The sequence below is a fragment of the Gambusia affinis genome, linkage group LG07, assembly GCF_019740435.1.
Source record: "Gambusia affinis linkage group LG07, SWU_Gaff_1.0, whole genome shotgun sequence".
Taxonomy (NCBI): domain Eukaryota; kingdom Metazoa; phylum Chordata; class Actinopteri; order Cyprinodontiformes; family Poeciliidae; genus Gambusia; species Gambusia affinis.
In genome coordinates, this window is record NC_057874.1 from 16,196,541 (window position 1) to 16,222,289 (window position 25,749).

Below are 25,749 nucleotides of genomic sequence, written 5' to 3' on the forward strand. Positions count from 1 at the left end.
TGCCGATGGTATAGTTTTAAAGTAAGGAAAGAAATTTTGTTTCAGAAAGGATTTTTTTTTTCCTGCTGGTCTTGTCACATTTGAATATCCTTCTCATCCTGTCATTACAAAACAATAGGAAACCTTTGGAAAAGACCCCATACAGATTGAGAGCTGCTTATTTTATTTTGACCCCTCTCCCTCTCTGAAGAGTGTTTAGCTCCACAAATTAGCAGCTATAGCACCACTCTAATAATACTAATTGTCAGTGTAATTATGTATTGATCTGTACTGTGTGTGGGTGGCCTGGTGCATGCATCATTATCAGATGCAATCAGTAAGTGACGGGAAGTGATGTGCGTGTGTTGCACGTGCTGGTGGTGTCCTTTTTAGCTGTTTTTATGTGGTTACAAATGTGCAGTTTGGAGGTTTATGCAACGCAGAATGTTTAATCGTCTGCTTTGTCATATTTCATCTTGTTTAAATATTTGTTGCTGCTTGGACTCCAGTTTTACCCTGCTGGAAACGGAGCTGCTCTGTTAGAGGTTAACTACTTTGCTTGAGGGCACCATTTAGTCCTCCTCTGGTTTCTAATTGACGCTGAGCTGTTGCAAATATTAATTTCACAATAATTGCTAGGATTTGTGTGCATTTAGAAAGCATCGTTTCTCTTTTTTCCACAAACTCCATGCACTAGGCATGACATCTTTCAAATACATCAACACTCCTGAAAACTTTAAGAACTTTTTTTAATGCACTGCAACAATAAACCTTATTGAATTTATTGGAGGTTTTATGGGGCAAAGTAGGGCAATGATGGAAATAGAAAATGGTGCATATTTTTTTCAACTAGACTCAAATCTCGTGTGCATTTGTACTCTGCCCCATTACTATGATAAGGCAATTAGATAACCATCTCTAGATGTGTACATCTAGAATCACACCCCTAAAGAATTTCAACTGTAAGTGTAGCGGAAGGTGATTCTAATCAGGGGGTAAATACAAATGTGAAACACATGTTCAGTTTATCATATTAAAAAAATGTTTAAAACCATGAGTAATTTCCCCTCCGCATCTCAATTTACCCACTAACTTCATGTGGGTTAAGCACATAAATTTCCATTAAAAAATGCTGAAGGTTGTGGTTGTAACACAAAAAAACAAAAAAATGTAAAAAGTTCAAGGGATATTAATCCTTGTAAAAAGCACTGCAATATTTCTATGGCTCTCCATCCATTGTGGCCTAAACATGTGGTGACAGATTTTTCAACCACTGCTCTGAAGACAAGCCAGCTCCTCAAGGCTTCCAAGCTCTGCATGTAGAGCATTCAACTCTGAACTTATCCCACTGCACCCAGGTTCATTTATTTTTTTTATCACTTTTTGCTAGCCAATCATTAATTGGTTAATCCAAAATATAGTCAACAGATCAGACCTTTTCACATGTTGATGTGAGAAATATTTTTTTCAACTGTCAGATTAATTCTTTGCTACAAGTGAACATGGCGCCCACAAAAGTAAATGCAATGTTATTGCAGTTTAGGCAACAAAATAATGTCTTTTCTTACTTAAAATAGTATTAATTGTGGCAATTTCTTTAATATGATGAATTGTCAGAATAATGGACGGAATAAAAGTAGCAGTTACTTAATGGGTTAATATGTGTGTGTGTGTGTGTGCGTGTATATATAAGCATATATATATGCATGTTTTTTGTTCTGTTCACTTATTTATAACTTTTATTTCCTGATATTTCTCACACATTCAAATGATGATGCTTGTGAAAGTAGGCCATTTCGTGCTCACACACACAGAATAACATCACTGTGATGCATGTTTGATGCCTTGATGAAGAAAGAGCTGATAATGCACGAGTGCTTGCAGAAAGGCACACACAGATGAACTCCAATTGTAACCATAATGTCCTGTCCACTCAATTTATCAGGCACCTTTTCATGTTAGTATTTATTTCCCTGAGCTGCTATTTAAAGGGACACATTGCAGCTGTGAGATGGAATTGGATGTCCAGTTTATTTGCATGATGCTGAATGAGTGTTTTGTGTATTTTTTCATGTCCTACCCTAATAGCTGTAATCAAGAGCAGTGTGTCCCATCAGGATCTTCTATATAGTACTATTGTACTCTGCTGTTTCCGTATGTTTAACGGACACTAGGTGTCACATTGACAAATCCCAGTAGAGTATTGGGTGATGTCTGCCCAGGCCTATCTATGTGACTCACAATGTTAAAGAAGAGGCAATAATAGTGGAATGATTATTCAGTCAGTTCCTTCAGCCCACTTCAGCCTCCCCACATCTGCAATCAGTCAGTGTTGCTGTGTGCACACACGTGTTTGGTACCACAGGAATGACGATATTTCAGAGCTTTGCAGTATAAAATGGAGTAAAACAGCTCCACCCATGAGGAAACAAACACCCCGCTGTCCACCAACACATGACCTGTTTTTTCTAAAAGCTTAGCGTGCGTTAGTGTTAATGTGCTTCATATATTGTATTAGCTGTGTTTGAGTCACACATTTCTTTATGACCTTCAACATCAGCAATATCACATGAGCCCTCTTTAAAAAATGTTTCAATGTTATTCTGACTTTGGATACACAAACAAAAGCAAAAAAAGTAAATAAAATAGACTTCACACTCACTATATATAGTTGTATTTCTCCTGTGGTTATTAGGTATTATGCATGTTTCCTGTTTTGCTCTTTGAAGACCAACACAGCTATAACACACTGATATGAGCACCACAAATCTGGAACAAACTTCCAGAAAACTATAAAACAGCTGAATCACTGACTTCCTTTAAATCTCAACTAAAAACCCCACTAGTTTAGAGTTGTATTTGAAACGTAATCAATTGCAGATTTATTGACGGAATCTGACTTGATGTTATGTTTTGATTGTTGATTCTACGTTGCATTGTGTTTTTGTGTTTGATTTGATGTAAAGCACTTTGAAATGCCTTGCTGCTGAAATGTGCTATACAAATAAAATTTGATTTGATTTTTGATTTGATGAGCTCACTAATAAGGCTATCTGCGCAGGTTGACGGCTTAATACACACAGTGCTTGTAGTTTCAAAACACTGTTACTTTTTTATGAGTAGGGAAATACTTCAGTCACCCTACCACTTTTTTTTGCTACTTGATCACTTTTTAACACAAATTTATAATTGTAATAATATTACAAGCAACAAGCATTCTGCAAAGAATTGCCTGGTGTACAGAAAATGTTATCCGATTAAGTACCGTGCATTCAAGTTGTCAGAGTAATGTTTGATGACACTAGCTGTCATATTAATATAACTCTACTCTGCTGGCAAATTGAAAGCCCACATCAGTATATTTTTAATGTTAGATGAAATAGACTGATAAGAAAACCAAATTTGTGAAACATCATGAAATGTGATAGAAAAACAGAAATCTCATTTGGGAAAAGTGCAGAATATTGAAATGGAAAATTTGTTTGAAAAGTTCTAAAAATTTAAATGAAAACACAACTGCTCTTTCAATGGTACCCATCACTGATGCGTGCAGCACATTAATTTAAAGAAGATAAAAACAGGAAACCTTCTTTTCCTCATTTCCATCTCTGCTGCCAAAGTCAGTTGAAGGTTTTACACTTTAAGTCTTTGCTTACTCACTTAAACCCCCCCCCCCCCAAAAAAAAAACAGCAGAAGTTTAAGTACTGTAGCCTATTGGCTGGATACAGTGGTCTTCAGAGACCACTGTGAGAAACACTCCTTCCACCACAGCTATTGGCCCTAAATCTCTTGGGAATTTGTTGTTGCGTTAAATTGCATAATGCTCAGAAAGTTGCCCCTGTAAAAGCCTGCCTATCCTCAAAGGAATCCACTTTTATTCCTCGCTGGTCTCGGCTGTTTAAAGCTTCCAGATTGTAGGAAAATTGAAGGACTTTTACCTTCATGTGCCCCAGGGAGATGGCCATATAGGCTGCAGGGTATTCATGTTGATGTATAATGCATTGATGTAGAATGTTTTAACCCTTTTGGGGGTCTTGTGGAATCTGTACACAGTGATGTTAGGAGCTACAATGATGAATTAACCCTCTGTTTGTCTCCCTCGGGCACGATGTCATGTGTTTGTGTTTGACTGACACGAACACGTTTTCTTTCTTACAGTTATTTCTTACATGACTATGAAGTTGTTGTCTCTAGTTGTAGCTCAGATGAGGATGGTAGTTATTTTGCTTGTGGCAAAATAGTTTATAAAGAATACTTCTGATTTAATGTGTTTGTTGTTTGTTTTTTTTTTTACATGGCAGGATTATTAGACCATATTGGTGTTGTAGTGAGTGCATTGTCGGCTATCTTTGAGAGAAGGAATTTACCCCTTAGGCGTCAGTGGTTACAAAACAATGTAGTTTCCAGTTATAGCCATGTGTTTCTGCTACTTGAACACACCCTCAGTAATGAGCTGAAAATTATCCTTTTTAATTATTGTTAAAGAACTGCTTCAGAGGAAGCAAGTTGATAGAACGCCTCAACACTTCTTGGGGAACATATTTAGGTGTATGAGGAGTGACTTGAAGCAATTAGAGCAAAACGGTGCCATGCAAAAGAATTCAAACCCTATTTGTGGGATTTTATGTGAAACAGTGGGTTTTACTTTGGGATATGAATGTAAAAGGAGCTGCATATAAAAGCTTACCACACTTCATATTTTCATGTGCGCAGAACCCTTAAAGCCATGTCACATTTAGCTTCCAAGTCACAATTAAACACTACTGTGTTGCTCTTTCATGTGAAATCTCATTGACATACAGTGACATTTGTGTTCGCAACGCGACAAAATGGAAAAGTTCAGGAATGCAAACAGTTAGAGTGCCTAGTGAGAGCTCCACTGTTCCTATTGGTGCCAGAAACAGGCTTTAAAGGAGAACGAGAATGTCGAAAAACGCAGAAAAAGGCTTTATTGACGTGTGCTGAGCTGCAGGCAATTTAGGTAGATCATTCGGGAGAGAGTGTGTGGAGGAGGGAGGTGTTATCTTTTCTCCTGTGTGGATCAATCAGATGATGTAGTGATAAGTCTGTGGATTACACTGCTATTTACACACTCCCCCAAGTGCGGGCGTGTGTGTGTGTGTACTGGCTCTGAATAACTCACTGGCGGCCATTTGGTTTTAGTGTTGTTCTTCTGGTCCAATATGCTGCTTGTCAGTAACACAAAGCAGCGTCTGAAATGACTCAAACTGTGTCTGACTTTCACTCTCCGTCATAACCAGGATCCCTTATCTTAGTCCGACGGAGGTGGATCTCGTTATTTTGTTATAAATATCAATTTGCAGTAGAAGAAGCTTAATATTGCTGCCAGTGATTAAATTAAGTCCAACCTGATCGCTAATCCAACAACAATAATAATGACGGCCTGATTCAAGGAAACTGTCTACAAAATTACAAAATGTGTTGGTTTAACATCGTCATTCATCATCAGACAAAAGGTTTTATTCATTTTGGCACTTGAACCCTTTTTAATGCATTATGGGCTGAATGGGTGTGTGTGGTGACTGGTTAAGGGATCATATGGGTCAGTGATCCGCCTTGGGTGATGTGCCCCTCGTGATATCGGAATGCTCTCGATATTGTCACATGGTCGCGGTGTAACCACGATGACTGAACACAGCTCAGGAAAAAGATTTTTGCTGGATGGGATTGTGCTTGTTAGAATGCAGCTTGTCGGTATGAATGGCTCTTTATTTGAATAACCTATTTACTGTGTCAGCAGCGGAATCAGAAGCATTAGAGACCAGTGGGTTTCACTGCAATCCCCACTGGGCGATGGAAATGAGCTCCATGCGAACGTGAACACAGCTTGGGGGCTTTTAAGATCTGTTTTGAAAAGATTCTGGGAATGCTTAGGATGGAGTGCTGCAAGTCCTGGGTCTGGGTGAACTTTCTGTTATCTTATCAGTTCTCAATAAGGACTCAAAACATTAAAGGGATATTCTGGTTTGTTTGAATTCCAGCAAATCTACGAGACGTATATGTAACCATGTTTCAACATTTTCTTGAAAATAGTTTTTTTAAATGGCTTTTTGCCTCTTCCCCCCTTTGATTATTTTATGGCTAACTTTGAGTAGTCATCACTTAGTAACAGTGACCACACCAAAGACTACCGTTGTACTGTTCTAGTTTTTCCTGTTCACTCATTGAAAAAAAGATGAACATATTGAATATCAGGATTGGTGCTAACTGTTTGTGTCAATAACCTCAGCTAATTCTGATCAGGAGATAATTTTTTGGGGGGAGTGGTGAGTGCGTCTTTAGACTATTGTGTTTTATTATGTTGGAAAAATGTCAGGTCTTTTACCTCATTGCTAACGTTTTGCCTTCACTTTTCAGCCCCTGCAGATAGACGACAACTTCTGTGGACAAGACTTCAACCAGCCTCTTGGAGGAACTAGCACCATTGAGGGCACCCCTCTCTTCATAGACAAAGATGATGGCATGACTTCGGTGGCTGCCTACGACTACCGTGGCAACACGGTGGCGTTTGTTGGTACACGCAATGGTAAACTGAAGAAGGTAGGATTGATTGGATGTTTAATCTAATGATCTGATTTGCACAAACTGAACGGATGTTCTTTGGTTTTGTTGTCTTAATTTACTTTTAGCTCAACTGGTTTTGTCTGCAAGCAGCTGTTGTGCATCTTAAATTCAAGCAGCAATTTACTGATCTTTGAACTGAGAGGATTCAGTTTCTATTGAAGACATTTGATATAGCTTGTAAAGCAATGTCTATTTAATACTCTTTGAATGACTGCCACTCTGTGTCTGCGCATAAGTAAACAAAAAATGACTAAAAGACGAATATAGCAGCTATTGGACAACTAACAGCTTTTGAGGACTTGAGCTGACAGTGTATAAGTGAGCTAAATGTGCATGCTCTCTTTATGACTGGACAATTGTACACAGTGATAAACACTGCACTGAGATGGTGTGTGATGACTCTGTTAGATGACATTTTGGTTGCATGCCAATTATTTATAAACATATCTGAATACACCGGTTTTATATGTATTGATTTTTCTGACAACGGAAAGAGGTTGTTCTTTACTCTGTGCAGTCATTCAAAGTTTTTATTGTGAATATCATTTTCCTTGCTTTTCTCTCTTTGGTCATTGGCCTTTTCTTAACTGGACATTTCAGTGGACTCTTTCAAGATTTAAATGAAGGAGTAGGCGTCTGCTTTATTCATCACATAAAAAGACACTGCATTGTCCAGGTATCGTGTGTATTCTCACCTTGGATATTAAAACTATATTTAACTTGGCCAAAAGAGGGCTTCTCTGCTGAGACCTCTAAGTAAAACCAGTTTTCTTTGCAAGAGTTCATTCCCACATTGGATACAATTTTGAAACAAGTGTGTTCCTTTATATAGAGCAAGGATGATTATGACAACTGAATGTGTTCACTCCGAATTTTGTTTTGTGAATGTATGGTAGGTAGACATAAACTAACAGTTTTTACGTTTGTATAATTTGAATGTCTGAGACTTTCTCTGTGTATTCAGTTTATAAAGAAAAGGACTCTCATGTAAATGGCAACTCATTAGAATTCAACCCGTTCCCCTCCTCACTGCTCAAGACCTGTCATCCATTCAAAATTATGAATGTATAATCAGACTGTGTGTTTTTGTGCCTTTAATGCCTGTTTGCGTATGCATGAGGCGTTTGTGTGTTTGTCACTCACCGTATGTGCAATAATGCGTTCTCCTGTGATGGCGTGGGTTTGTGTGTGCGTGTCTGTGTTTATGTTTATGAGGAAGAAGACAAACAATACAAGTTGACTAAGATTCAGTGCTTTGCATTTGTCAGCGTGACGCCCATTCACTTAGCGTGGCAACAACCGATTTATTTTCTCAGCTGTTCTCGCGCGTCTCTCCCTCCGAGCTCCGAGTTATCCACTCCGGTTGAGGTATATTTGTGTGTGGAATCTCACTTGGGAAGTGGGTTGTTGTGTTGCTCTCGTGTGCATTAACAACAAAGACAAGACGCTTGCAGTTCTTTTGGCTGCCTCTGAAAGTACAGGGGAAAAAAGGGATATCGTCTCAGAAAAGACTGGATGTGCTGAGAGGGACCAGAATACAAAACCTTGAGCACACACATACTCGCAGTCCGAGACTCCCGATAGCCATGAAGTCATAAAATGCTGGGATGAATTAATGGCTTTTTTAGTTGCACTTTTAGAGGAAAATAGGTGGAAGGATTGATTGCAGGGCCGAGGTAAAAACAACCGATGTGTGAAAAATGGATCTTTCTTCTAAGGATCCTAGAGCATCGTTCTTTTTTTGATAACCTTTCAAGTACACTACTTCATTTTCTCTTAGATTCAGCTCCTGATTCATCATTTGGGCAGACTGGAGAGCTTTGATAGCTCGTGCCTTCTCCTTTCAGTTTATTTTTAGTTATTAATTACAATGATGTTCAAGGTTGTCCAGAGCAACAAAGCAGTGGCATAAACAACATGTTTAAAGCGAGCACTAATGAAGTCCCTTTGTGCTCTGCTTGACACACTCACTCTCAGGGACGTTCACATGGGAAGCTTTCACTAATGAGTCAAGGTTTGATGGGACACAGATTGAGGAGATGTAGGAGCAGGAAGGAAGATAGAACAGTAAGACAGATAAAGGAAGCAACAGGAGATGGAGGAAAGAAGGAAGTGATAAAAAGGGGCGATGTCCACTTAATTCTAGTGGTCATCGATTCACTGCTATGGTTAAAGACTGTGCACTTCTTTAGTTAGTTATTCACTCCGACTTTGACTTATGCAATTTTTCTATGCAAACCACACTTTTCAGAATTTTATTCATAAACTGAAAAAATTGTCTTCTTCCAATTTTCCAGTTGTGCATTTCCTCATGTTGACTCAACATGCAAAAATCCTAATAAAATGTTTATGTTGTGTGGTTTAAAATGTGTTTTTAATTTTCTGAGTTTGTAAATTTAGCAGGGCTTTGCTTTACTCAGCTCCTCAGCCTTTCTCCAGTTTTCCGTCTCCCAACACTACATGAGCTCCGTTGTTCCTGGTTTTCTGTCTGAATAAGTGATGCACGGTTGTACACACATCAACTATTATTTAACTAATGAAAGAGGCGACTGGCCACTTCTGCACCTCAGGGGTTTTTGAGCATTGACAATAAAAGGGCATTGACCATGACAGGGACACACTTCCACACATTTTCAAAGTCCCTATGGGTGGTCTGGGGGGGGGCGGAGACAAAAAGAGAGCCTTCCAGTCAATAATCCAATACCTAATTGTGCTTTTTTTTTTTATTCTGTGCACACATTTACACACAGACAGGACTTAGGATTCCTCAGCTGCGCACACCATCGGGGGGCAATGTAAGCCATCTGTTATGTGTATGCAGCCTTTGTGCCAGGTGGTCAGAGCCCTGAGTGCCCGCTGGGTGTCTGTTGTGTCTGTGCCAGGCTCAGGTGGCCCGGTGTGGAGATGCTGCCTGATGCCCATTCAACAGTGGATCAGTGAGGATAACCCCCAGCTTCTGATGGCAGACAGCAGGAGCTCACTGTCACCATAGAAGGCTAGTTTTTCTGGTTGGCTAGGCAAGAAACAAAATGGTTCAGTAAGGTTGAAACCCTTTTGCCTACATTCAATACCTGTACAGCCAACTGATAAGAATAACATCACTAATATTTGTAAACTCAAATATTTGTCTATCTCCTCTCCTGGCCACATAGTGCTTCGTCCATTGAAAAGTTTCCCTGGTTCTGCGTTTTGTTTTGTTTTTCAGAGACGAGTTTTAAGGAATGTTTTTTTCTTCATCAGCTTATTTTCACAAGTTCTCCGTCATGTGACAACTCTGATGTCAGCATTATTGGAAAAGGTTTGGAATGTCAAGTGACAAAGGCCCGAGTAGTGATCTCATCAGCCCCATTAGTGTGATTGTTGCCTGTAGCTTATGAGGCTAATACTTCAATCCCATGTTTTAGAACTGAAAATGCCTTTTGCTTCTTCTGCTAGAAACAAAACTTGAAGTCAATTTTTCTTCTCTTTAAGCACTTATTTAAGCATGTACTATTGATAGATTGTTTCTCTGATTAGCTTAAGTATGATGTACACCCGTGAAGGAAAATAAACACAAAAAATAAAATCTAAAACAAAAAGGGGTTAAACTCCGTCTAGCTATTGCACCACAATATGTTACACTGGTTGGGTTCTAATAACAGTGGTAAAGTTAGACAGCATAAGGTTCTGTTTTTGTTCGTAGGTTGGTTAGTCAGGCTATGTTCAATTTGGACTTTTGTGTGGTTTTCCAAAGCCAAGAGACCCATTTTGTGGGAGTGCTGCATACCAAATGTTCAAGGATCTCAGTGTAACACACTATTTATTAACAGACAAATAATGGATCGTTTGCTTTAGCTGTTTGGTAGGGTTCTAGTTGTTCCTGCCAGACCAGTGGTGGGACACAACCTGGAGTCTACACTGCCAAGAGATTTATTGTTAGACAATAAATAATGATTAAAATGCGCAACATATTACCAGTCCTGTGGCATGACACCAACATGTCCACTCCTTGAACGCCAGTCTATGCTGATATCATGGATCAGAACCCAGAACCCTGACACGCTGCTGCCACAATAAGTAATCAATTACAATCTCACCAGGTCATGTCTAAGAGTTTGATGTTGTTGATGTGCCCCAAAAGAATTCATTCACTGGCTTGCTGAAATCCTCCAAATTCTGGCTCCAAATTTATGTTGTGTTGGGTTTTGACCCATTGTAAAGGAGACCATAAGAGTCTTAGCTGTTGCTATAAATCCAAAATAAAGGAAGAAATGGCAGTTTTTGTTTTACACTGTAACAGTGTAATTTGGAACTTGGTAGAGCAACACATTTTGTCAAATAATAACTTTCATTGAACAGTGGGGTTTTGTTTGTGTTTCCCTAAAATCATGCAGCCCTAGTACTTAATCACACCATGATAATATAGTGCTGGTGTGATTTGTATGTCTTTCTATGAATGTAATGACTTGGATTCAGCTGTAATGCTTAAAGGTTTACATAATATTTCTGAGGTTAATAAAAACTGACAGTTTGTCACTTTTCTGTGTATTTTTCTGTGTAAAGTCACTGACGTCCCTCTGAGACTGAGACTGGTGTGTCACCATTAAGAGACCATGTCATGACCTAATTGATGGATGATGATGTTTCTTGCGGATAATGCTGCCTCGTCAAAATCCCCTTGTGTACTTGCATGTGCAGGCTTGCACATGTTTTTATGGTTTCCATTTAAATCCATGTTACCACCTCCCCTGTGCCGCATGTTCTCCTCCCAAATGAGAACCGAAACTTTTTGTGGGAACGCCCCAGTTTTCCACTTTTGACAGAGTTCGGAGAAATGATGGCTGAAAGTGATCCGTTTGTTTTCTGGTGTAAAATGAGTCTGAAAAAGAAATCGTAAATAATTTGTCTGTTTAGTTGGAAGTGCAAACTTGACTTTTCTCCCATTTTGTGTGAATGTTTTTCGTGTCGTCTTTTAACTGAACCACCCGAGCCACGAGTTGTTTGGCCTGGGCATGAGTACAGAGACTGGCTTTGTGCAGGCGTTTGGTAGCTCTCGGTCATTAGTTCACACAGCCGCACAAGGTCACACAAACACACACAAGCACACAAACGGAGCATGAGATAGAGATGTTAGAGCGGCATGAAAGAAAGCAGGCGTGGCAGAAGCCAAGGAGGTTAAGACCAGGCGCTCAAAACAAAACTAATCATTTATTCTTGCATTTAATCTTGACATGTTCTGTTTGTTTGCTTTACAGTCATCCAGCCCTATCACAATGTTCCAAAAATAAACACGCTCAAAAACATATTTACTGTGTTCTCCATTTAACTATATCCTACACACTATCCACAATTTTGCAGGAGTTTTATATTTAACACAGTGAAGGGGCAAAAAAACAAACAATATAAAAAAACAAACATTAAAAGCTTATTTACACAAACAGCCACCATAAAAAACTGATAAAAATCAGTGTTTGTCTAAATATTTACATTTTGTACCATCTGCTAATCTGCATCATAAGTGAGCGTGTGAGTGTGAACTGTGTTTGCATTGTCCACACACTGTCCCCTTTACACAACATTGTAGATCAGTTGTGGATTAGAAGAGACTGTTGCTGAGGAAACTAAACGCTTTACTTGTTTTTGATGACGATTTAGGAGGATGAGACGGAGCAGTAGGAATGTTAAGTTATCACTCCTACACATTTCAGAATATCTTCAGTATGTCTCAGTCCACAGTGACCCATTTCAAATCCAATAATGCACAAATAAAACATCAAATGATTCAAAACAATTTACTTTTTGGTAATGCTGCTGCAGACACGTAATGAGAAATAGTCTGAGACATATTTCTGTCACAAATTTGAGTTTAAGATGTTGCTTACAACTTAGAGCAAGAAGAAAAAATAAAAAGAGAAAAATAATGGCACTTATTTAACTCAATGATATTCAAAGCAAATGTAATGGGATTAAAAGGAAAGAGAAACGACTAAAAATCTGTTGATCATTGCCAACAATGTTTTATTTTTGGCAGTGTTTTATTACTTTGCCTCTCAAACTGTTGTTATGCAACTAAAGAAATTATTCTATGCAAAAGAATAATTTTACCTGTATTGCAATTTTATACATCTCCAAGATGAAATCAGCTGACAAAACCCTAACTTGTTGTTTGAGTCGGTGCTTTTGTTTGAGAGAGGGAAGTACGCATCTGACTTTAATAACCGAATCTTTTTTTTCCTTTTTTTACATAAATAACAGACAATTTTATTTAATATAAACTGATATATCATCCTTCTCGAGACCAAATTTGCCTCCATATGTGTGTACATATGTGTATCCCACAGAAGCATGTGGATATCAATTATCTCTCATCATTGCCAGCCTGAGTCTTTCTCCCATCTGCTGGCATGTCCTCACATGTGGCTACAGTCAGCTTAGAGATGAGCACAATCTTCCTGTGAATGATGTCTCCAATTCATTCATCCAGAGGCACGGTCGAGGTTTTGGGTTGGCATTGTCGAATCTCACCACATCGAACGCGCTGCACCTCCTCTGGCTGAGGGATCCCTGCATTTGGTCGGTGTGTAGCAGGTTGTCTTTTCAGTCCTGTCTTTATTTGACAATTGACATGAACAGAAGCAATAAATATCAAACAAGTATAACCTGAGTAAGTGCAAACTGCTATTTTCAGATGATGGTTTCAGTCGTTAGGGTCTGAAAGCTCTCCAAACCAATTTTTTGCCGTTGCTGCATTTCGTTAGGCAGATTATAAGGCCTGTCATAAAGGATCAAGAAATCACTTTTTTAAAGAGTTTGAGCCATAGACCACCTCTGAATGACAAAGATTTCAGTTGTCTAGTCAAAGTACAGATTTCCATCCAATTGGGATGACTTTACACAGGTCCCCAATGTGGCTAAGTTCAAACAATTATGCAAAGAATAGTGGGTCAGAATTAATCTACTGTGATTTTTAAAGACACTCTGCATTTTTGGTTTGTTTCTTTCCCCTGATTTCCTTTTTGTTTTTTTTTGAGCCACCATAAACTCAAACAATGCCCAGTATACATCAGTCTCTTCTTTCTTTTATGCAAATTGGCCACTGTGTGACACTCATTTTATGAATTAGTAAAACAACGATTCTTTGCTTCTCTCTTTTTTTCCCTTTTTTTAATGTATTCCTTTTTTATGTGCTGCTCGTATTTTCTCTTTCTACTCTTTTTCTGTCTCTGATCAAACATTCCACTCGCTGATAATAGTCAATCAAGAAAAACACTGATCCTGTTTTTCCTCTAATCATTTTCTCAAATTAAAAAAAGTAAGATAAAACAGTTCCTTTATAAATACATGTGTACTTGTGGCAAGTTTGCATCTGGACATCAACGCTTTCATTCATACACCTACTAAGACACGGATTGTAGCATTTCTGTTGAAAGGGTAGACAGTAATGAGGGGTCCTTTTAAAAAAAATTTATGTCATCATATCTGCTTGAATCCACCCACACAGTCTCATTAAAACTGCAGTCTCTATCTCTGTACCTTTGTCCTACAAAGTCGTATCTCCTCTGATAACCCTTACTTCCAGACTCCCTAACAAGCATAGGTGACTTGGCAGTCATTGTGGCTAATCGTCACATATATGTTGTAATCCGAGTGCCAATTATTAGAAGGAACTTAACAAGGACTGTGATGAATGTTCAAAGCTAATCACCTTTAAAAAGCAGGATAAGTTACAGTGAGCCACAGTGTCACCTAATGTTACAGACGATAACAGTTTAGTCCTTGACAATCTCGGTGCTAAAGCAGTTTAACTCGGTCCAACAGTGTGTCGGTGCACTCATTCACTTCTTCTATATTCCCCACCCTGATTCGCCGCTGCCAGGGGTTAATGAGCCAAAGTGAGAAGCAGATCAGAGCAGGAAGGAAAGCCCAGGGAAAGCGAGACAGTTGAAAAGAGAGCAGAGGAGATGAATAATAAATGTATTACGCTTGAATCCATTTTTAAGGGAAGATTAGAGAAGTCAGGATGCAAGCTGGGATGCTCACGTGTTCCAAGTGAGGGAGATTGTAGGTCATCTCCATTAGGCATCTCTGGATAGAACATCAACGTACTTCCGTTTTTTTAGCATGTTATTCTCATATATTGCTACCGAGTTTTTTCAAACCTTTTAAGTTAGTTCCTTTTTCTGATAAAGTGTGACATTACTTAATGAACATGTCATTTCGTATGGAAATCATAGCCGTTTTAGGAAAGGGAAGTTGATCATAAGAAAAAGGAAATTCGATGTCCGGTTAGGTGTTTGAGCCCAATGTTACTGTAGTCACACAAGGTGGATGACAGAAAGCCAGGCCTATGGACGCACATCTGCCAAGACTAAGAAAGTAGCAAGTCATAAACAAGTTTCTTCTAGTTAACACTGTGGATAGGACCAGGATGAGATTTTAAGCAAATGTTACAGAAATATCTTAACTTAAATAATCTGATGGCTCATTTCTCATGATTTGAAAAAGTTATGTTTGTACATACTTCAACTTCAATTTTGCCGTCAATTTTAAAACTGCTACATCAGAGGGGGTCCATTTAATGCACAAATACAAATCAGCATGCACAATATTAATAATGCAAAAGATATTTTGGGGATGCAATAACTGTTTGACGATTCATTCACCCTTTGCATCCTAATAAGATAGTCAACATATTAGATAGTCTCACTGTAAATGAAATAGGGAGAGCCTCAGTTGACACAGGTTACCTTACCCAAGATGCTAACGGGTAACGTCAAAGAGGGAGTTTAAGTATCCAAAAGATTTTCACCACATTTTCACCAATCCTACTCATAATGTCACCTCCACTTGACTTTGTAACATCATCGGTCACTTTTAATTGGAAGCGTTTCTCTAGCGTTGCATTAAAAAGATTTTAAACCGTAGGAACATGGTAGGATGGAAATATTTTGTAGTTTGGAAACTGCACCTTTAAAAAAAAAAAACTTTACACACAAGGTTGGATACGTCCTGGTATTCAACTTTGCTATTAGAGCGTTAGTTATCTTGAGGGACCCAGCAGGCATAGCTTAGCTTTGATTGTTATCTCACATACAGGCTATTTAGCGTCCCTCACACACTCATTTGAACATTCAGGCTCAGCAGCACTCGGCAATATGCTTTAATTTAGAAGAGATGCTGTGCGGCATTCTACTAAGAATGCCGCACAGCATCTCTACTAATTTTCAAGAACCTCGCATGTGGGCTGCTTAGCCCTTAACCTATAAGGCTTTTTACAAAAGAATAAAAACATCCAGAGGTAGGAAGCGTACTTCAACAAGACACAGCTCTCTGATTCTTCTTTAAATCTTTGCAAAATAGATGAATATGAGAAGCTTCTTCAGCTCCATTACATCAAATGATGAGTGTGAATGTGAGTTACTATCAAATTAGCTAATCTACTGTGAAGAATGTAGACAGCTCTGCAGTTCAAACACACTCGCGCACACAGGGCCCTATGGGGAGTAACTGTAGGCGGCTTATCAGATTACTCATTGCAACCCTAATAGATTTTTAATAGATTGTTTTGATTAGTTCCTCTGCTTTAGTGATGCAAGATGCTTGCCGCTTGTGCGTACTGAAGCGAAAACACACACCGTTTTATCCTCGCATGAAGTCTGTTATTAGGTAACACTGAGGGAAATGCGCTTCAGTTGAAGGGTTTCTTGCTGTTTCATCATATGCTTTGGGAGCATGAAAAGGTCAAAATAGATATTTTGTTATCAGTCTTCGCTTTCTTTACCAGACTGAAGTAAATGGACAAACTCCATTCATGCATCACGATGTCGCCACCAGATCCTTTGACAAATTGGAATATGTTTCAACTTACATCGACTTGAAAATACATTCATACCATTCTGTCATTTTAGCAAGTCCTAATCTAGTTCTCTGGGGATGTTTTCTCTACATTTATCTCATTTTGTCTAGACTTTTTTTTTTCACATTACAGCAACTAACTTTAGTGTATTTTGATGGGGAGAATGTCTCATAAACGTAAAAAGTGCATAATTGTGTAGAAGAAGTCAATTAATGCATGATTCCGGAAGCATTTTTACTCTAATAACTCCAAAAAAATTTAACTTTCTAAAGCTGTTAAAGTTATTCTAAAGTCTTTTTACATCTCTTAAACATTCCCAGCTAAATAAAATTATCACTACAGCATGATACAGCCAATACCATGTTTCAAAGGTTGCACATAGTTTGGCCTCATCTGACCAGAGCGGCTTCTTCTACCTGTGCCTGAAGCAAATGTTTCAGGCTTTCAGAGAACAGCTGTATGTCAGCTGTGGTTAAGTTACAAGTAGGTAACTTAACTGTTGAGGGGTATCAGAGTAAAAGGGGCTGAACACAAATCTCACACATTTAAGATTTATTGGAATTTTAGTAGCTTTGAAAACAATGTATTAAATTCCATCCACTTCCCAATTAGGCTCTACATTGTGTTGGTCTATTATGTATAATTACCTGAAACTATATGGAAGAGTTCAAACGGTATGAATACTTTTGTGAGGCAATTTTTAGTGCTGTCTGATATGAACTCATTTCAGTTCACCAATCTCAAGCTCACACATTTTTAGTTCTGTGCTGGGCAACAAGTTCACTCTAATTAGAGGATTTGTATTTAGTTTATTATCAGTGAGGAGTGTAGCTGTTGTTCTAGTGCCATATAAGGCGCTTTGCACAGCAGAGGTTGCAGAAAACGCAGTTAAAAGAGTTTGTACAGCTGACCCTGTGACAGTATAATTTCCATCTGTTGCAGCCTTAAAAATGAAGAATTGAGCATTTAAGAGAGGCTCAGTGGGCCCGGTTTTATTCACTGTCTTGCAGAGTCTTATATCTTTTTCACTGCCTCGCTTTGTCCTTGCAGCGCTCTTTTCTTTTCTCCCCATCTGCATTCACTAATCGCTGATTGTCTCCTCTTGGTAAAATATTTACCCATGCTTTTCTTTGGTTTGAATGTTTCAAACTGATTAATTAGTCATGTGTGCATCCATCTCTCCGCTCTGCCGTTTGTCTTTTGTCCCCTCCTCTCTCTGCTTTTTCTCTGTTTCACTCAGTTCTTCTGTTTCTTCCCTTCATTTCACTCAAACCATCAGTACTCTTTCTGCTCCTCTCTTTCCTCTGCGGATTTGGTCATTAGCTGACTGAGCGAGCTGATTGCATCTATTCCCAAGGCTAGTATTTGTTTATGCATCTTCTTTCGTTCCCCTTCACTCCCATCATCACTTCACACCCATCATTTCCTATTTGTATTTATTTTTTTTTTTACTTTTCCCAGCTTTTTTCTCAATTTGTCTACCTTCTTTACACCTGCATTCCCCTCTGTCTTGCTCTCCTCCAATTCTGTGAAAATGTGCTGGCCCTTAAATACTGTTTTGAGCATCTAAATTATCCCAGACATACACATCGAAGCTCCCAACAGTCTCCTCCGCATTTACTCTGAAACAATAATTGCACACTGCCACTCTAAATTGGCTAACACCAATTAAGCCTTCACTATTATTTTTAATTGGTGATTTAGTCTGGCCACAGTTTGGATTCTTTGTCTCCCTGGATAAGGTTTAGTTGGCCACCAACAGCCCATGTGGCCATTTCGGAGACAGTTTCCTCCTCTCTATGGGTTTTACAGTGGCCTGGCCAGCTACTGACACTGCCAAGAGCCAGCGTGGAGACCCGTGTGCGTGTGCGCGTGTGTGTGTTTGTGTGTTGAAGAGAGAGTAACAAATGCTAAACAGAAATATTGTCCTCTGTCTACCCTCCTTCCTCTCTTTTCTGCCACCTCTCACACTCCAGCCGTCCACACAGTCCTCTCCTCCTCCGTCCATGTGTTACTGTTGGATTAGGCTAATTAAAGTGCTACAAACAAGGTCCCCAAGGAGAGGCTGCAGACAACCACACCATGCATGTTATTAAATGCATGCAGTTGTTAATGAAGGCAACAGTGCAGGTATACCCAATGAATGGAGAAAACAAGAATCAAGTGGACATACATCATTCTAAACATAGCTACCGTTTCTCTGCAGCCACAAATGAGAAATCCTCTTGGTTATTATCCGTTTTTGAAAAGACATGATTTAACTCTTTATTAACATGATTTAATGCTTTATTTTCATTCTGTCATTTTAGCAAGTCCTAATGGAGTTCTCTGGGGATGTTTTCCCTACATCTATCTCATTTTGTCTAGACTTTTTTTTTCATTAAACTATTAGTTGAAAGACAATCTAGAGTGATGTAGCTGTAGCATGCATTTGAGATGCTAAACTTTAAATGATAAAATGCAATCCAGACTCATTTGAAGTGTGAAATAGTCCTTTAGTGTAGCAGCTGTAAACAGATGCTAGCAGTTAGCTGCAAAAGTTAACCTGACACTGTATTATTAATGCTTTAGATCTTCTATATTTTGCCTGTCACTGTTTTTAACTTAATTTCTTACTTTAAAATAAGAGTCTTAAGTATATAAAAACAGTGTACCAAGCTTAAACAACTTATCTTTTCGAAATAACAGCTTATACTTACATTCCTATATAAAATAATATGCCAACTAGGCAGAGGTTTCCGAGACAGACTTCAGATTTAGGAGAAAATAATGCTTTCACATTAAGGGCGTGTCTTTGTGACGGATGGTTTGTCAGTTTTTTTAGCAGGGAAGGAGGTTTCACGACACAATTTGCCTCCAGGCGTGGGAACTTTTTCGCTTTCCTGTCTGATTGTGAGGATTAACAGTTTGTTCTTGAAACACTATCCTGTCGTAGCGGAAGAAAGGAAGGGATGTGGAACGCTGTGTCACTCGGTAGAAATTCCTTCCGGATGTTTCCCGTATCAGGATATCGGCTCCGACTCTAGAAAAGCGCCTGCTTCCAAGGACACCTATTGGATTACTGATAACCTTGGAATGGATATGACAAGCTCAGAGGGTGTGAAGGAGAAAATATGGGTGCACTGGATTTCTCCTGGATGTGTTGGACTCTTTCGTCTTCCTCAGCTTTCAATTCATTTTTAAATATATGTGTGTCTGTGTTGTGCTCACTGCATGCTCTGTCACCATCAACTGCCATGATGGTCTGGTTTGGCTTTTGGCTGTTCTGATGTTCCCATGAGAACCGCGTTGTCCTGCTGCGTAGAAGATATAAACGTTTTTTTTTTAGCGATTTAACAAACATACCACCCGAGCTCGACCAAGCAGACACACCGTAATAACACGGAGGTCTCTTCTCCAACTTGTCTCCAAACCCCCCTGTGTTTCGGGCCTGCTCCTCGGTTGCCAGGGCAACTGTAGTCAGGGTAGCCACGGCTGGTGATGTTGAGGAAGAGTAAGGGCTGATGAGGGAAAAGAGGGGAGTCGCAGAGCATTGATGTTTTGCGATGCAGTCATGGGAATTACAGCGCAGTCGCAGCGCCGAAACTGGGTTGCCGCTGCCGAACGTTATGAGCAAAGCAGGGATAGGAATGCAGTCTGTAACAGGGGGTGGAAAATAAGTGGGCTTGTAGGTCATGTTTACCCTTGTGCGCATCTGTGTGTGTGTGTATGTGTGTATGTTCTGGTTGACTGAGAGAGAAACTGCAGAGGCACCACACGTTTTCATGTGCTCTACATACACAGTGTTTTCATGGTTACTCTTTACAGATAAGCCATGTTTCTGCAGTCAGAAAGGAGTCTGCTTTCATACATGTTCCCAGTTCAGGTTTGCAGACTATGCACACTAAAGTTTAATACTGAACTGAAGCAGGCTCCCAGACATACAAATGGCAGGTCAGGGTTTGGATCACGCTATCAAACCGAAACCCCATTGTGAAAAAGGTTTGCAAAATGCTCTTGTTAGAGGATATCTCTTCTCCACACGTAGGATACAGGCTGGGGACTGGATGCACGGCAAACAGGCAGTTAGTGTCACCACTGCGATGGAAAATCCATAGTTTCATTACAGGCCCAGTGGTATGAATGTGGCCAGGAGGCGACCGGAGCTCCATCACGGGCCCTACGGGAGCCAAAATGGCTGAATTTAGTGATGCAGTGGAGTGGAGGCAAGAGGGTCAAGGCTGCCGCTGGGGATAAACGCTTAGAGAGACCGAGAAAAGAAAGGCAGCTAAAGTTCATGTGCAGTAACTGGCAGAGCTGCTATTGTGTACTCACCTTTGACAGATCTCGCTGCGGACTGAAATGCTTTTATGTGTGTGAGATCAGCTACATAAATCACAAAGTGGCTGGTAGATTTCAGACTAAGAATATTAATTTACTGCTGAATGCACAGCCCTTCAAATTAAATTGAGTTATGCTTTTAAGAACCTCGGTGTGACTGTTTAGCACATTGCTTTACATTAGCTTCTTGGCCTTGAGGCTGGAAAATCAATCAAATTTTAATCTTGGTCATTATTTTGGCCTTGCCCCATTAAATGAATGTGATCGATATAGAAAATGCATTCTCCACCAATGGCAAGCAAAGCACAGGCTGCTGTTGTACTGGAGACTTACAAACTTGAAAGCACTGGGTTTACATATAAAAAACTGTGCATGTGGAAATAAAAATGATGTTATCCTGTGAAATACTGCTATTCCACACACTGTTGATGCAATATGATGTTGTGCAGCCCTATTGATATTCCTAGTTTTATGTTGAGATCAGATCTAAACTTTGTGGCCCATAGATTTAATCTTGATGTCAGGACCAACAAAAATCCAGATTTTTCCAAGCGCCCTAGAAGTATATTAAAGACAAACAGCCACTTGGTTATTAAGAAGGGCCTGAGGTGAGCTCATCTGGAAGGAGGTTACACCCAGAACCCCCCTCTAGCTATTGTTTGTCCCTCTGGGTAATTAGAGTAAAGATACATGCTTTAAGGGAAATTAGCTTTCGATTGGCCCTTCTGATAAAGAGCTCGTATTGTAATTGACCTTCAGGACCAAAAAGCAAAGACCAGGTGAAATGTGTTGTCTGCGTTAATGTGGATTGATTTGGAGATGGCGCTGAAAGTTTCCAACCATGGCGCACTCAAAGAGAAGGAAAGTGTTTGAATGCATAATGGGGAAATAAAACATGATTTAAAAGTTTTTCTACGGTTTAAACGTGGCGTGCTGCGGTGCATTTTTATGCTTTTAATCTTATCTCTTCACAGGAATTTTGTTAACTTCACAGAGACCGTCTTACCCATTTCTCAGCTGAACTTTGTTGCATTGGTGATGTATGGAAACCTGTGTTTATTGTCACCCACTCACCATCAGGTGCACCTAACCAGATGATATAATGTCCAATCTCAGAAAAACAACCTAATTCCTCAGAGGAAGCAGCACATGAGGGATTACAGCATGGAGCTTCAACAGCAGAGCACACACACTCTCTTAATCAGAGTGATTGCTTGCGGCTCTGACTCGTCTCGTTGCATCATTTCTCTAATGCATTGGTCCTGCATCCCCCTCTCCTGCTGGGTTTGTCCATGTGAGGAACGGTTTTGAGTTTGAGCAGTCCTCTTAAAAAAAAGATTTAAAAAAAAAAGAGTCTAAGAGCAGCGAAGGGCATGTCTTGATGATGTGAAATGTTGGGTTTTCACCAAAATGCATTTTTGTGTGCTTGTTCACAGCTCCCAAAAGGACTTTAACATTTCATCAGCAAGCCAAATCTGCATTGCATGTTTCTCGAAAAACACTGAAAAACATCAACTTGACCAGTTGAATCTCTCTCCCAGTAGATTGGAATAGAAGAATAAAAGACAAAACAGGACATTTTTCTGCCGTTACTGTAGTGATAATTAACTTGATTTACATGGTTTCCTCCAGCCCTATACGTTACGACACAATTGGAGATAAATACACATGAACGCACACACGCTGAATTGTTCTTCTGTTCCGTCTTCTCTCCTCGGAGAGAGCGATGGAGCCAGGAGCGATGCAAATTGGGTAAAATGTTCCGGAAAGTGGATTTTCCCACCGGGACTTCTCAACTCCAGCTCTGAGTTAGCACTCTGCATGTTTGCTTGTGGGTGTGTGTCACAGTTCTTCTTTTTCATGCATTTGTAGGTGTGGGAATGCAAATTGCTCAGCATGTGTGCATTAAAAAGTGCGTGCATGAATGTATGTGTGAGCTCAGTCCTACTTCTTTTGGGTTGCTGTGATTTTCTTTTATTTTTTTTTAAATACATATAAAATCACGAGTACAGATAAGAGGGACTATATCGTTTTATTGCCAAAAAAGGCAAGCATTCATACACTGAGTAATCCGTTCTCTTTTTACCAATCAGACTTTCAGAAGTTTTAATTAAAGCCAAAATAGTTCTTTAATGTGTTGCCAAGTTCCTTCATTGTTGGACTGCAGCACATGTCTTTGTGCAACAATGAATCAGGTTTACCTCCGGATGAACTCTGGGATTTGGTATGTTTTTTTTGGCATTGGCTGCTGCTCCCGCAATGTTTTTTGCGGGGGTGGTGTTTTGCTGCTTCGGATTTATTGCCCCCTGTCTATGTGCGACCGAGTTTATGTTTATGCACATGTACCCCGCCCAAGTTGATAGTGAAGCATTGCCCTGCCGCTAATGGGATGTATGAAGCCTACAGGTTGGACCATCTGGAGACTTTTGTCTGTTTTTGCAGGTTTTGTCTGTTATTCATTTCTGATTCAGCTTAGGGCAGTTTACACAAATATACATTTATAAACAGCGGGTTTACATTGCTTTGCAAAAGTACTCATCTACTTTGAATACTTTGATGAATGTTTAGGTTTTTACATTTAAAAGCATAAATTTAATGTATTATTTGGGGTTTGTATGTGACAAGCCAACACAAAATAGTGCTTAATTGCAAAGTGGAAGGAAAGGATCAGGGTTTATCATGTGTATCATGCATTTGTGTTCAGACCCTCCAAATCAATACCTCAAGCCAATATTAGGCAGCGGCATGGGCTGTTGGAGTGTCTTTGTCAGATTTGGAAGTCTAGAAAGTGAAATATTTGGATTGGATGGAGGGAGTTATACATTTTCAAGTCATTCTATAGATTCTCATTGGACTTGAGTTTGGACTTTGACTGGTTTGATCTCCTTAGATCTAAATTATTTGAAGGTACCTCTGGCTATATGTTTAGCTGAACCTCTGCTTCAGTCTCATGCATTTTCTTTCAGGGTGTCTCTGTATTTGTCTCCATCCATCTTCCCAACTCTGACCAACTTTTCCAGCTGAAGTAAAACTGCTGAGACCATGATGTCACCACCGCCATGTGTCACTGTGGGGATGGTATGGATCAGGGAGATGTGGTTTCTGTCACAGATTGTGTTTTCATGTTCACTTTTTGCCTCATCTTAGCAGAGAAGCCTCCTTCACATGCTGACTGTGTCTGCCAGGTTTGTTGGTCTGTTAGATGCCGTTTGTTGTTCTCTAACAAACCTCTGAGGCCTTCAGAGAACAGCTGGATTTGTACTGAAATGAAGTAACACATAGAGGTGGACTCTATTTACTAATTAACTCTTCTGTTGGCAATTATTCTCACATTTTCTTATTTTTATTTATGAAAATTTAAAATTTATCCTCTACCTCGTGTTGATTTCTTACCAAAAAATACTAATTCTAAAGTACGTCGAGGATATGAACAGAATAGAAAGGCGACGAGAGTTTTTAGGAAAAACATCCGGGAGAACGGTCAGCTTTGGATGACATATGGAAGTAGCTTTAGACCATTGGGAGGAAACCATGGAGAAAGGAAATAAAACAAACACATGAATGTATTTGTGGAAAGGCACAAACGGTATCAACAGTATCTATCAACAGCTGCAATCACATAGTGAGCAAACCTCACTGAAGGGATTTCGAGCCCTCCAAGTGAATTGCCTTTTGAAAACATGCAGCATCATATTAGTATTGGCGATATGGCTTTCTAAGGATGTGGGACATAACTTTCATGAGCTGCATGCTCATTTGTAGAAATAAGAATATAAGTCTAATTGAGCTTTTTAATTGCCCTCTAAATCCTGCTGAGTGCCCATGCTGCTGCTTAATGTCGAATGCATGTGTTTTCTTTTATGCGTATCTGTGTCCAGGTCTGCAGGGATGTGAATGGAAAGAGTGAGTAAGCAAGTACAAAAGCTCCTTCTGTGTTTAATGAGCCGATGGTAATGCACAGCTACCCTTTGAGGAAATCTTCAGTGTGTGTTATGATTTTGCTGTTTATCAGAGGATTCCTATGCAGGGTGGAATTTGATTTTAGTATTGTCCACATCTGGATAAGTATGGAAGAACATTTGTATGTCCAGGATTTTTAACTTATCCTCTTGCCTCAATGTCATGTGCTTCTTCCCTCCCCTGTGTCCTTCATTCTTTCCTTCGGTACTGCTTTTCTTCCTTCCTCATGTCCTTCCTTACTTGCTTTGTTTCTTCTTTCCTTGTGTTTTCCTTCCCTCCCAACCATGTCTTTCTTTCTTAACTTCTTTCTGATTTGTGTACTTCTTTTAACCCTTTTTTGCCTTCCTTGTCTCTTGTCCGCATCATTGATTTCTTCTTTCTTTCCTAAATTTCCTTTTGTTGTCCAACACTTTTTTCCTACCATCTGATTTCTCGCTTCTTAACTATATTCCTCTTTATTTTTGTTCTTGGTTCCCTCACTTGTGTTTTTTTTTTTATCTTTCAACTATAAATTCTGCTCACTATAGACCATAAACTCATCTTCAACTTGTGTATTTTTTATTTTAAAACAAAAGTAATACGCTAAAAACTCTGGCGTATTTGCATAAAAAATATGTCGAAACGCTGTTATTTCTGTGTAGGAAGAGAAGTTAACTAAAGGTAATCGATTGAAGCTTCGAGGTTTCATCTTGGCTTTTTCTCAGCCACTTTGTGTCTGCAAAAGTGTGCACAAAGTGTAATTTACTTTGATTCTAAGCTAATCTAATCACACAAGCTGCACACTGTACAACTTCAACATGTGGAGCAGACGTTTAACTCCTCTGGCTTCCTGTCAAGTCAGCACAGCAGGAGCAGAATCATCGATACTCTGTGTCATTGTGCCATAATTAACACCACCTCCAATCAGCCCTCATCTCTTTCATTGTCTCTGTAATTGTCTCGTCTTGTACATTTATGTGTGTGTGTGTGTGCTCTAGTGGCTTCACATGTGTGAGATAAAGCAATCGAGCACGAAGGATTTCCTCTGTTTTCTATATGGACGGCTTCCTCTGCTCATACAAATTTCCTG

At 39.4% G+C, this 25,749-nt stretch overlaps 1 protein-coding gene across 8 annotated transcripts in view; it reads left to right on the forward strand.

Moving 5' to 3' along the window:
* Positions 1 to 25,749, forward strand: part of LOC122833397 (plexin-A1-like) — a 228,391-nt gene that overhangs the window by 61,527 nt on the left and 141,115 nt on the right. For 7 of the 8 annotated variants that reach the window (XM_044120874.1, XM_044120868.1, XM_044120873.1 and 4 more), the window contains exon 3: positions 6,359 to 6,541. In XM_044120874.1, coding sequence (XP_043976809.1) covers positions 6,359 to 6,541 — 183 coding nt within the window. Of the gene's footprint in view, positions 1 to 6,358; positions 6,542 to 6,630; positions 6,962 to 25,749 lie in introns of those variants that run through there. The other variant, XM_044120875.1, reaches the window with a different exon arrangement.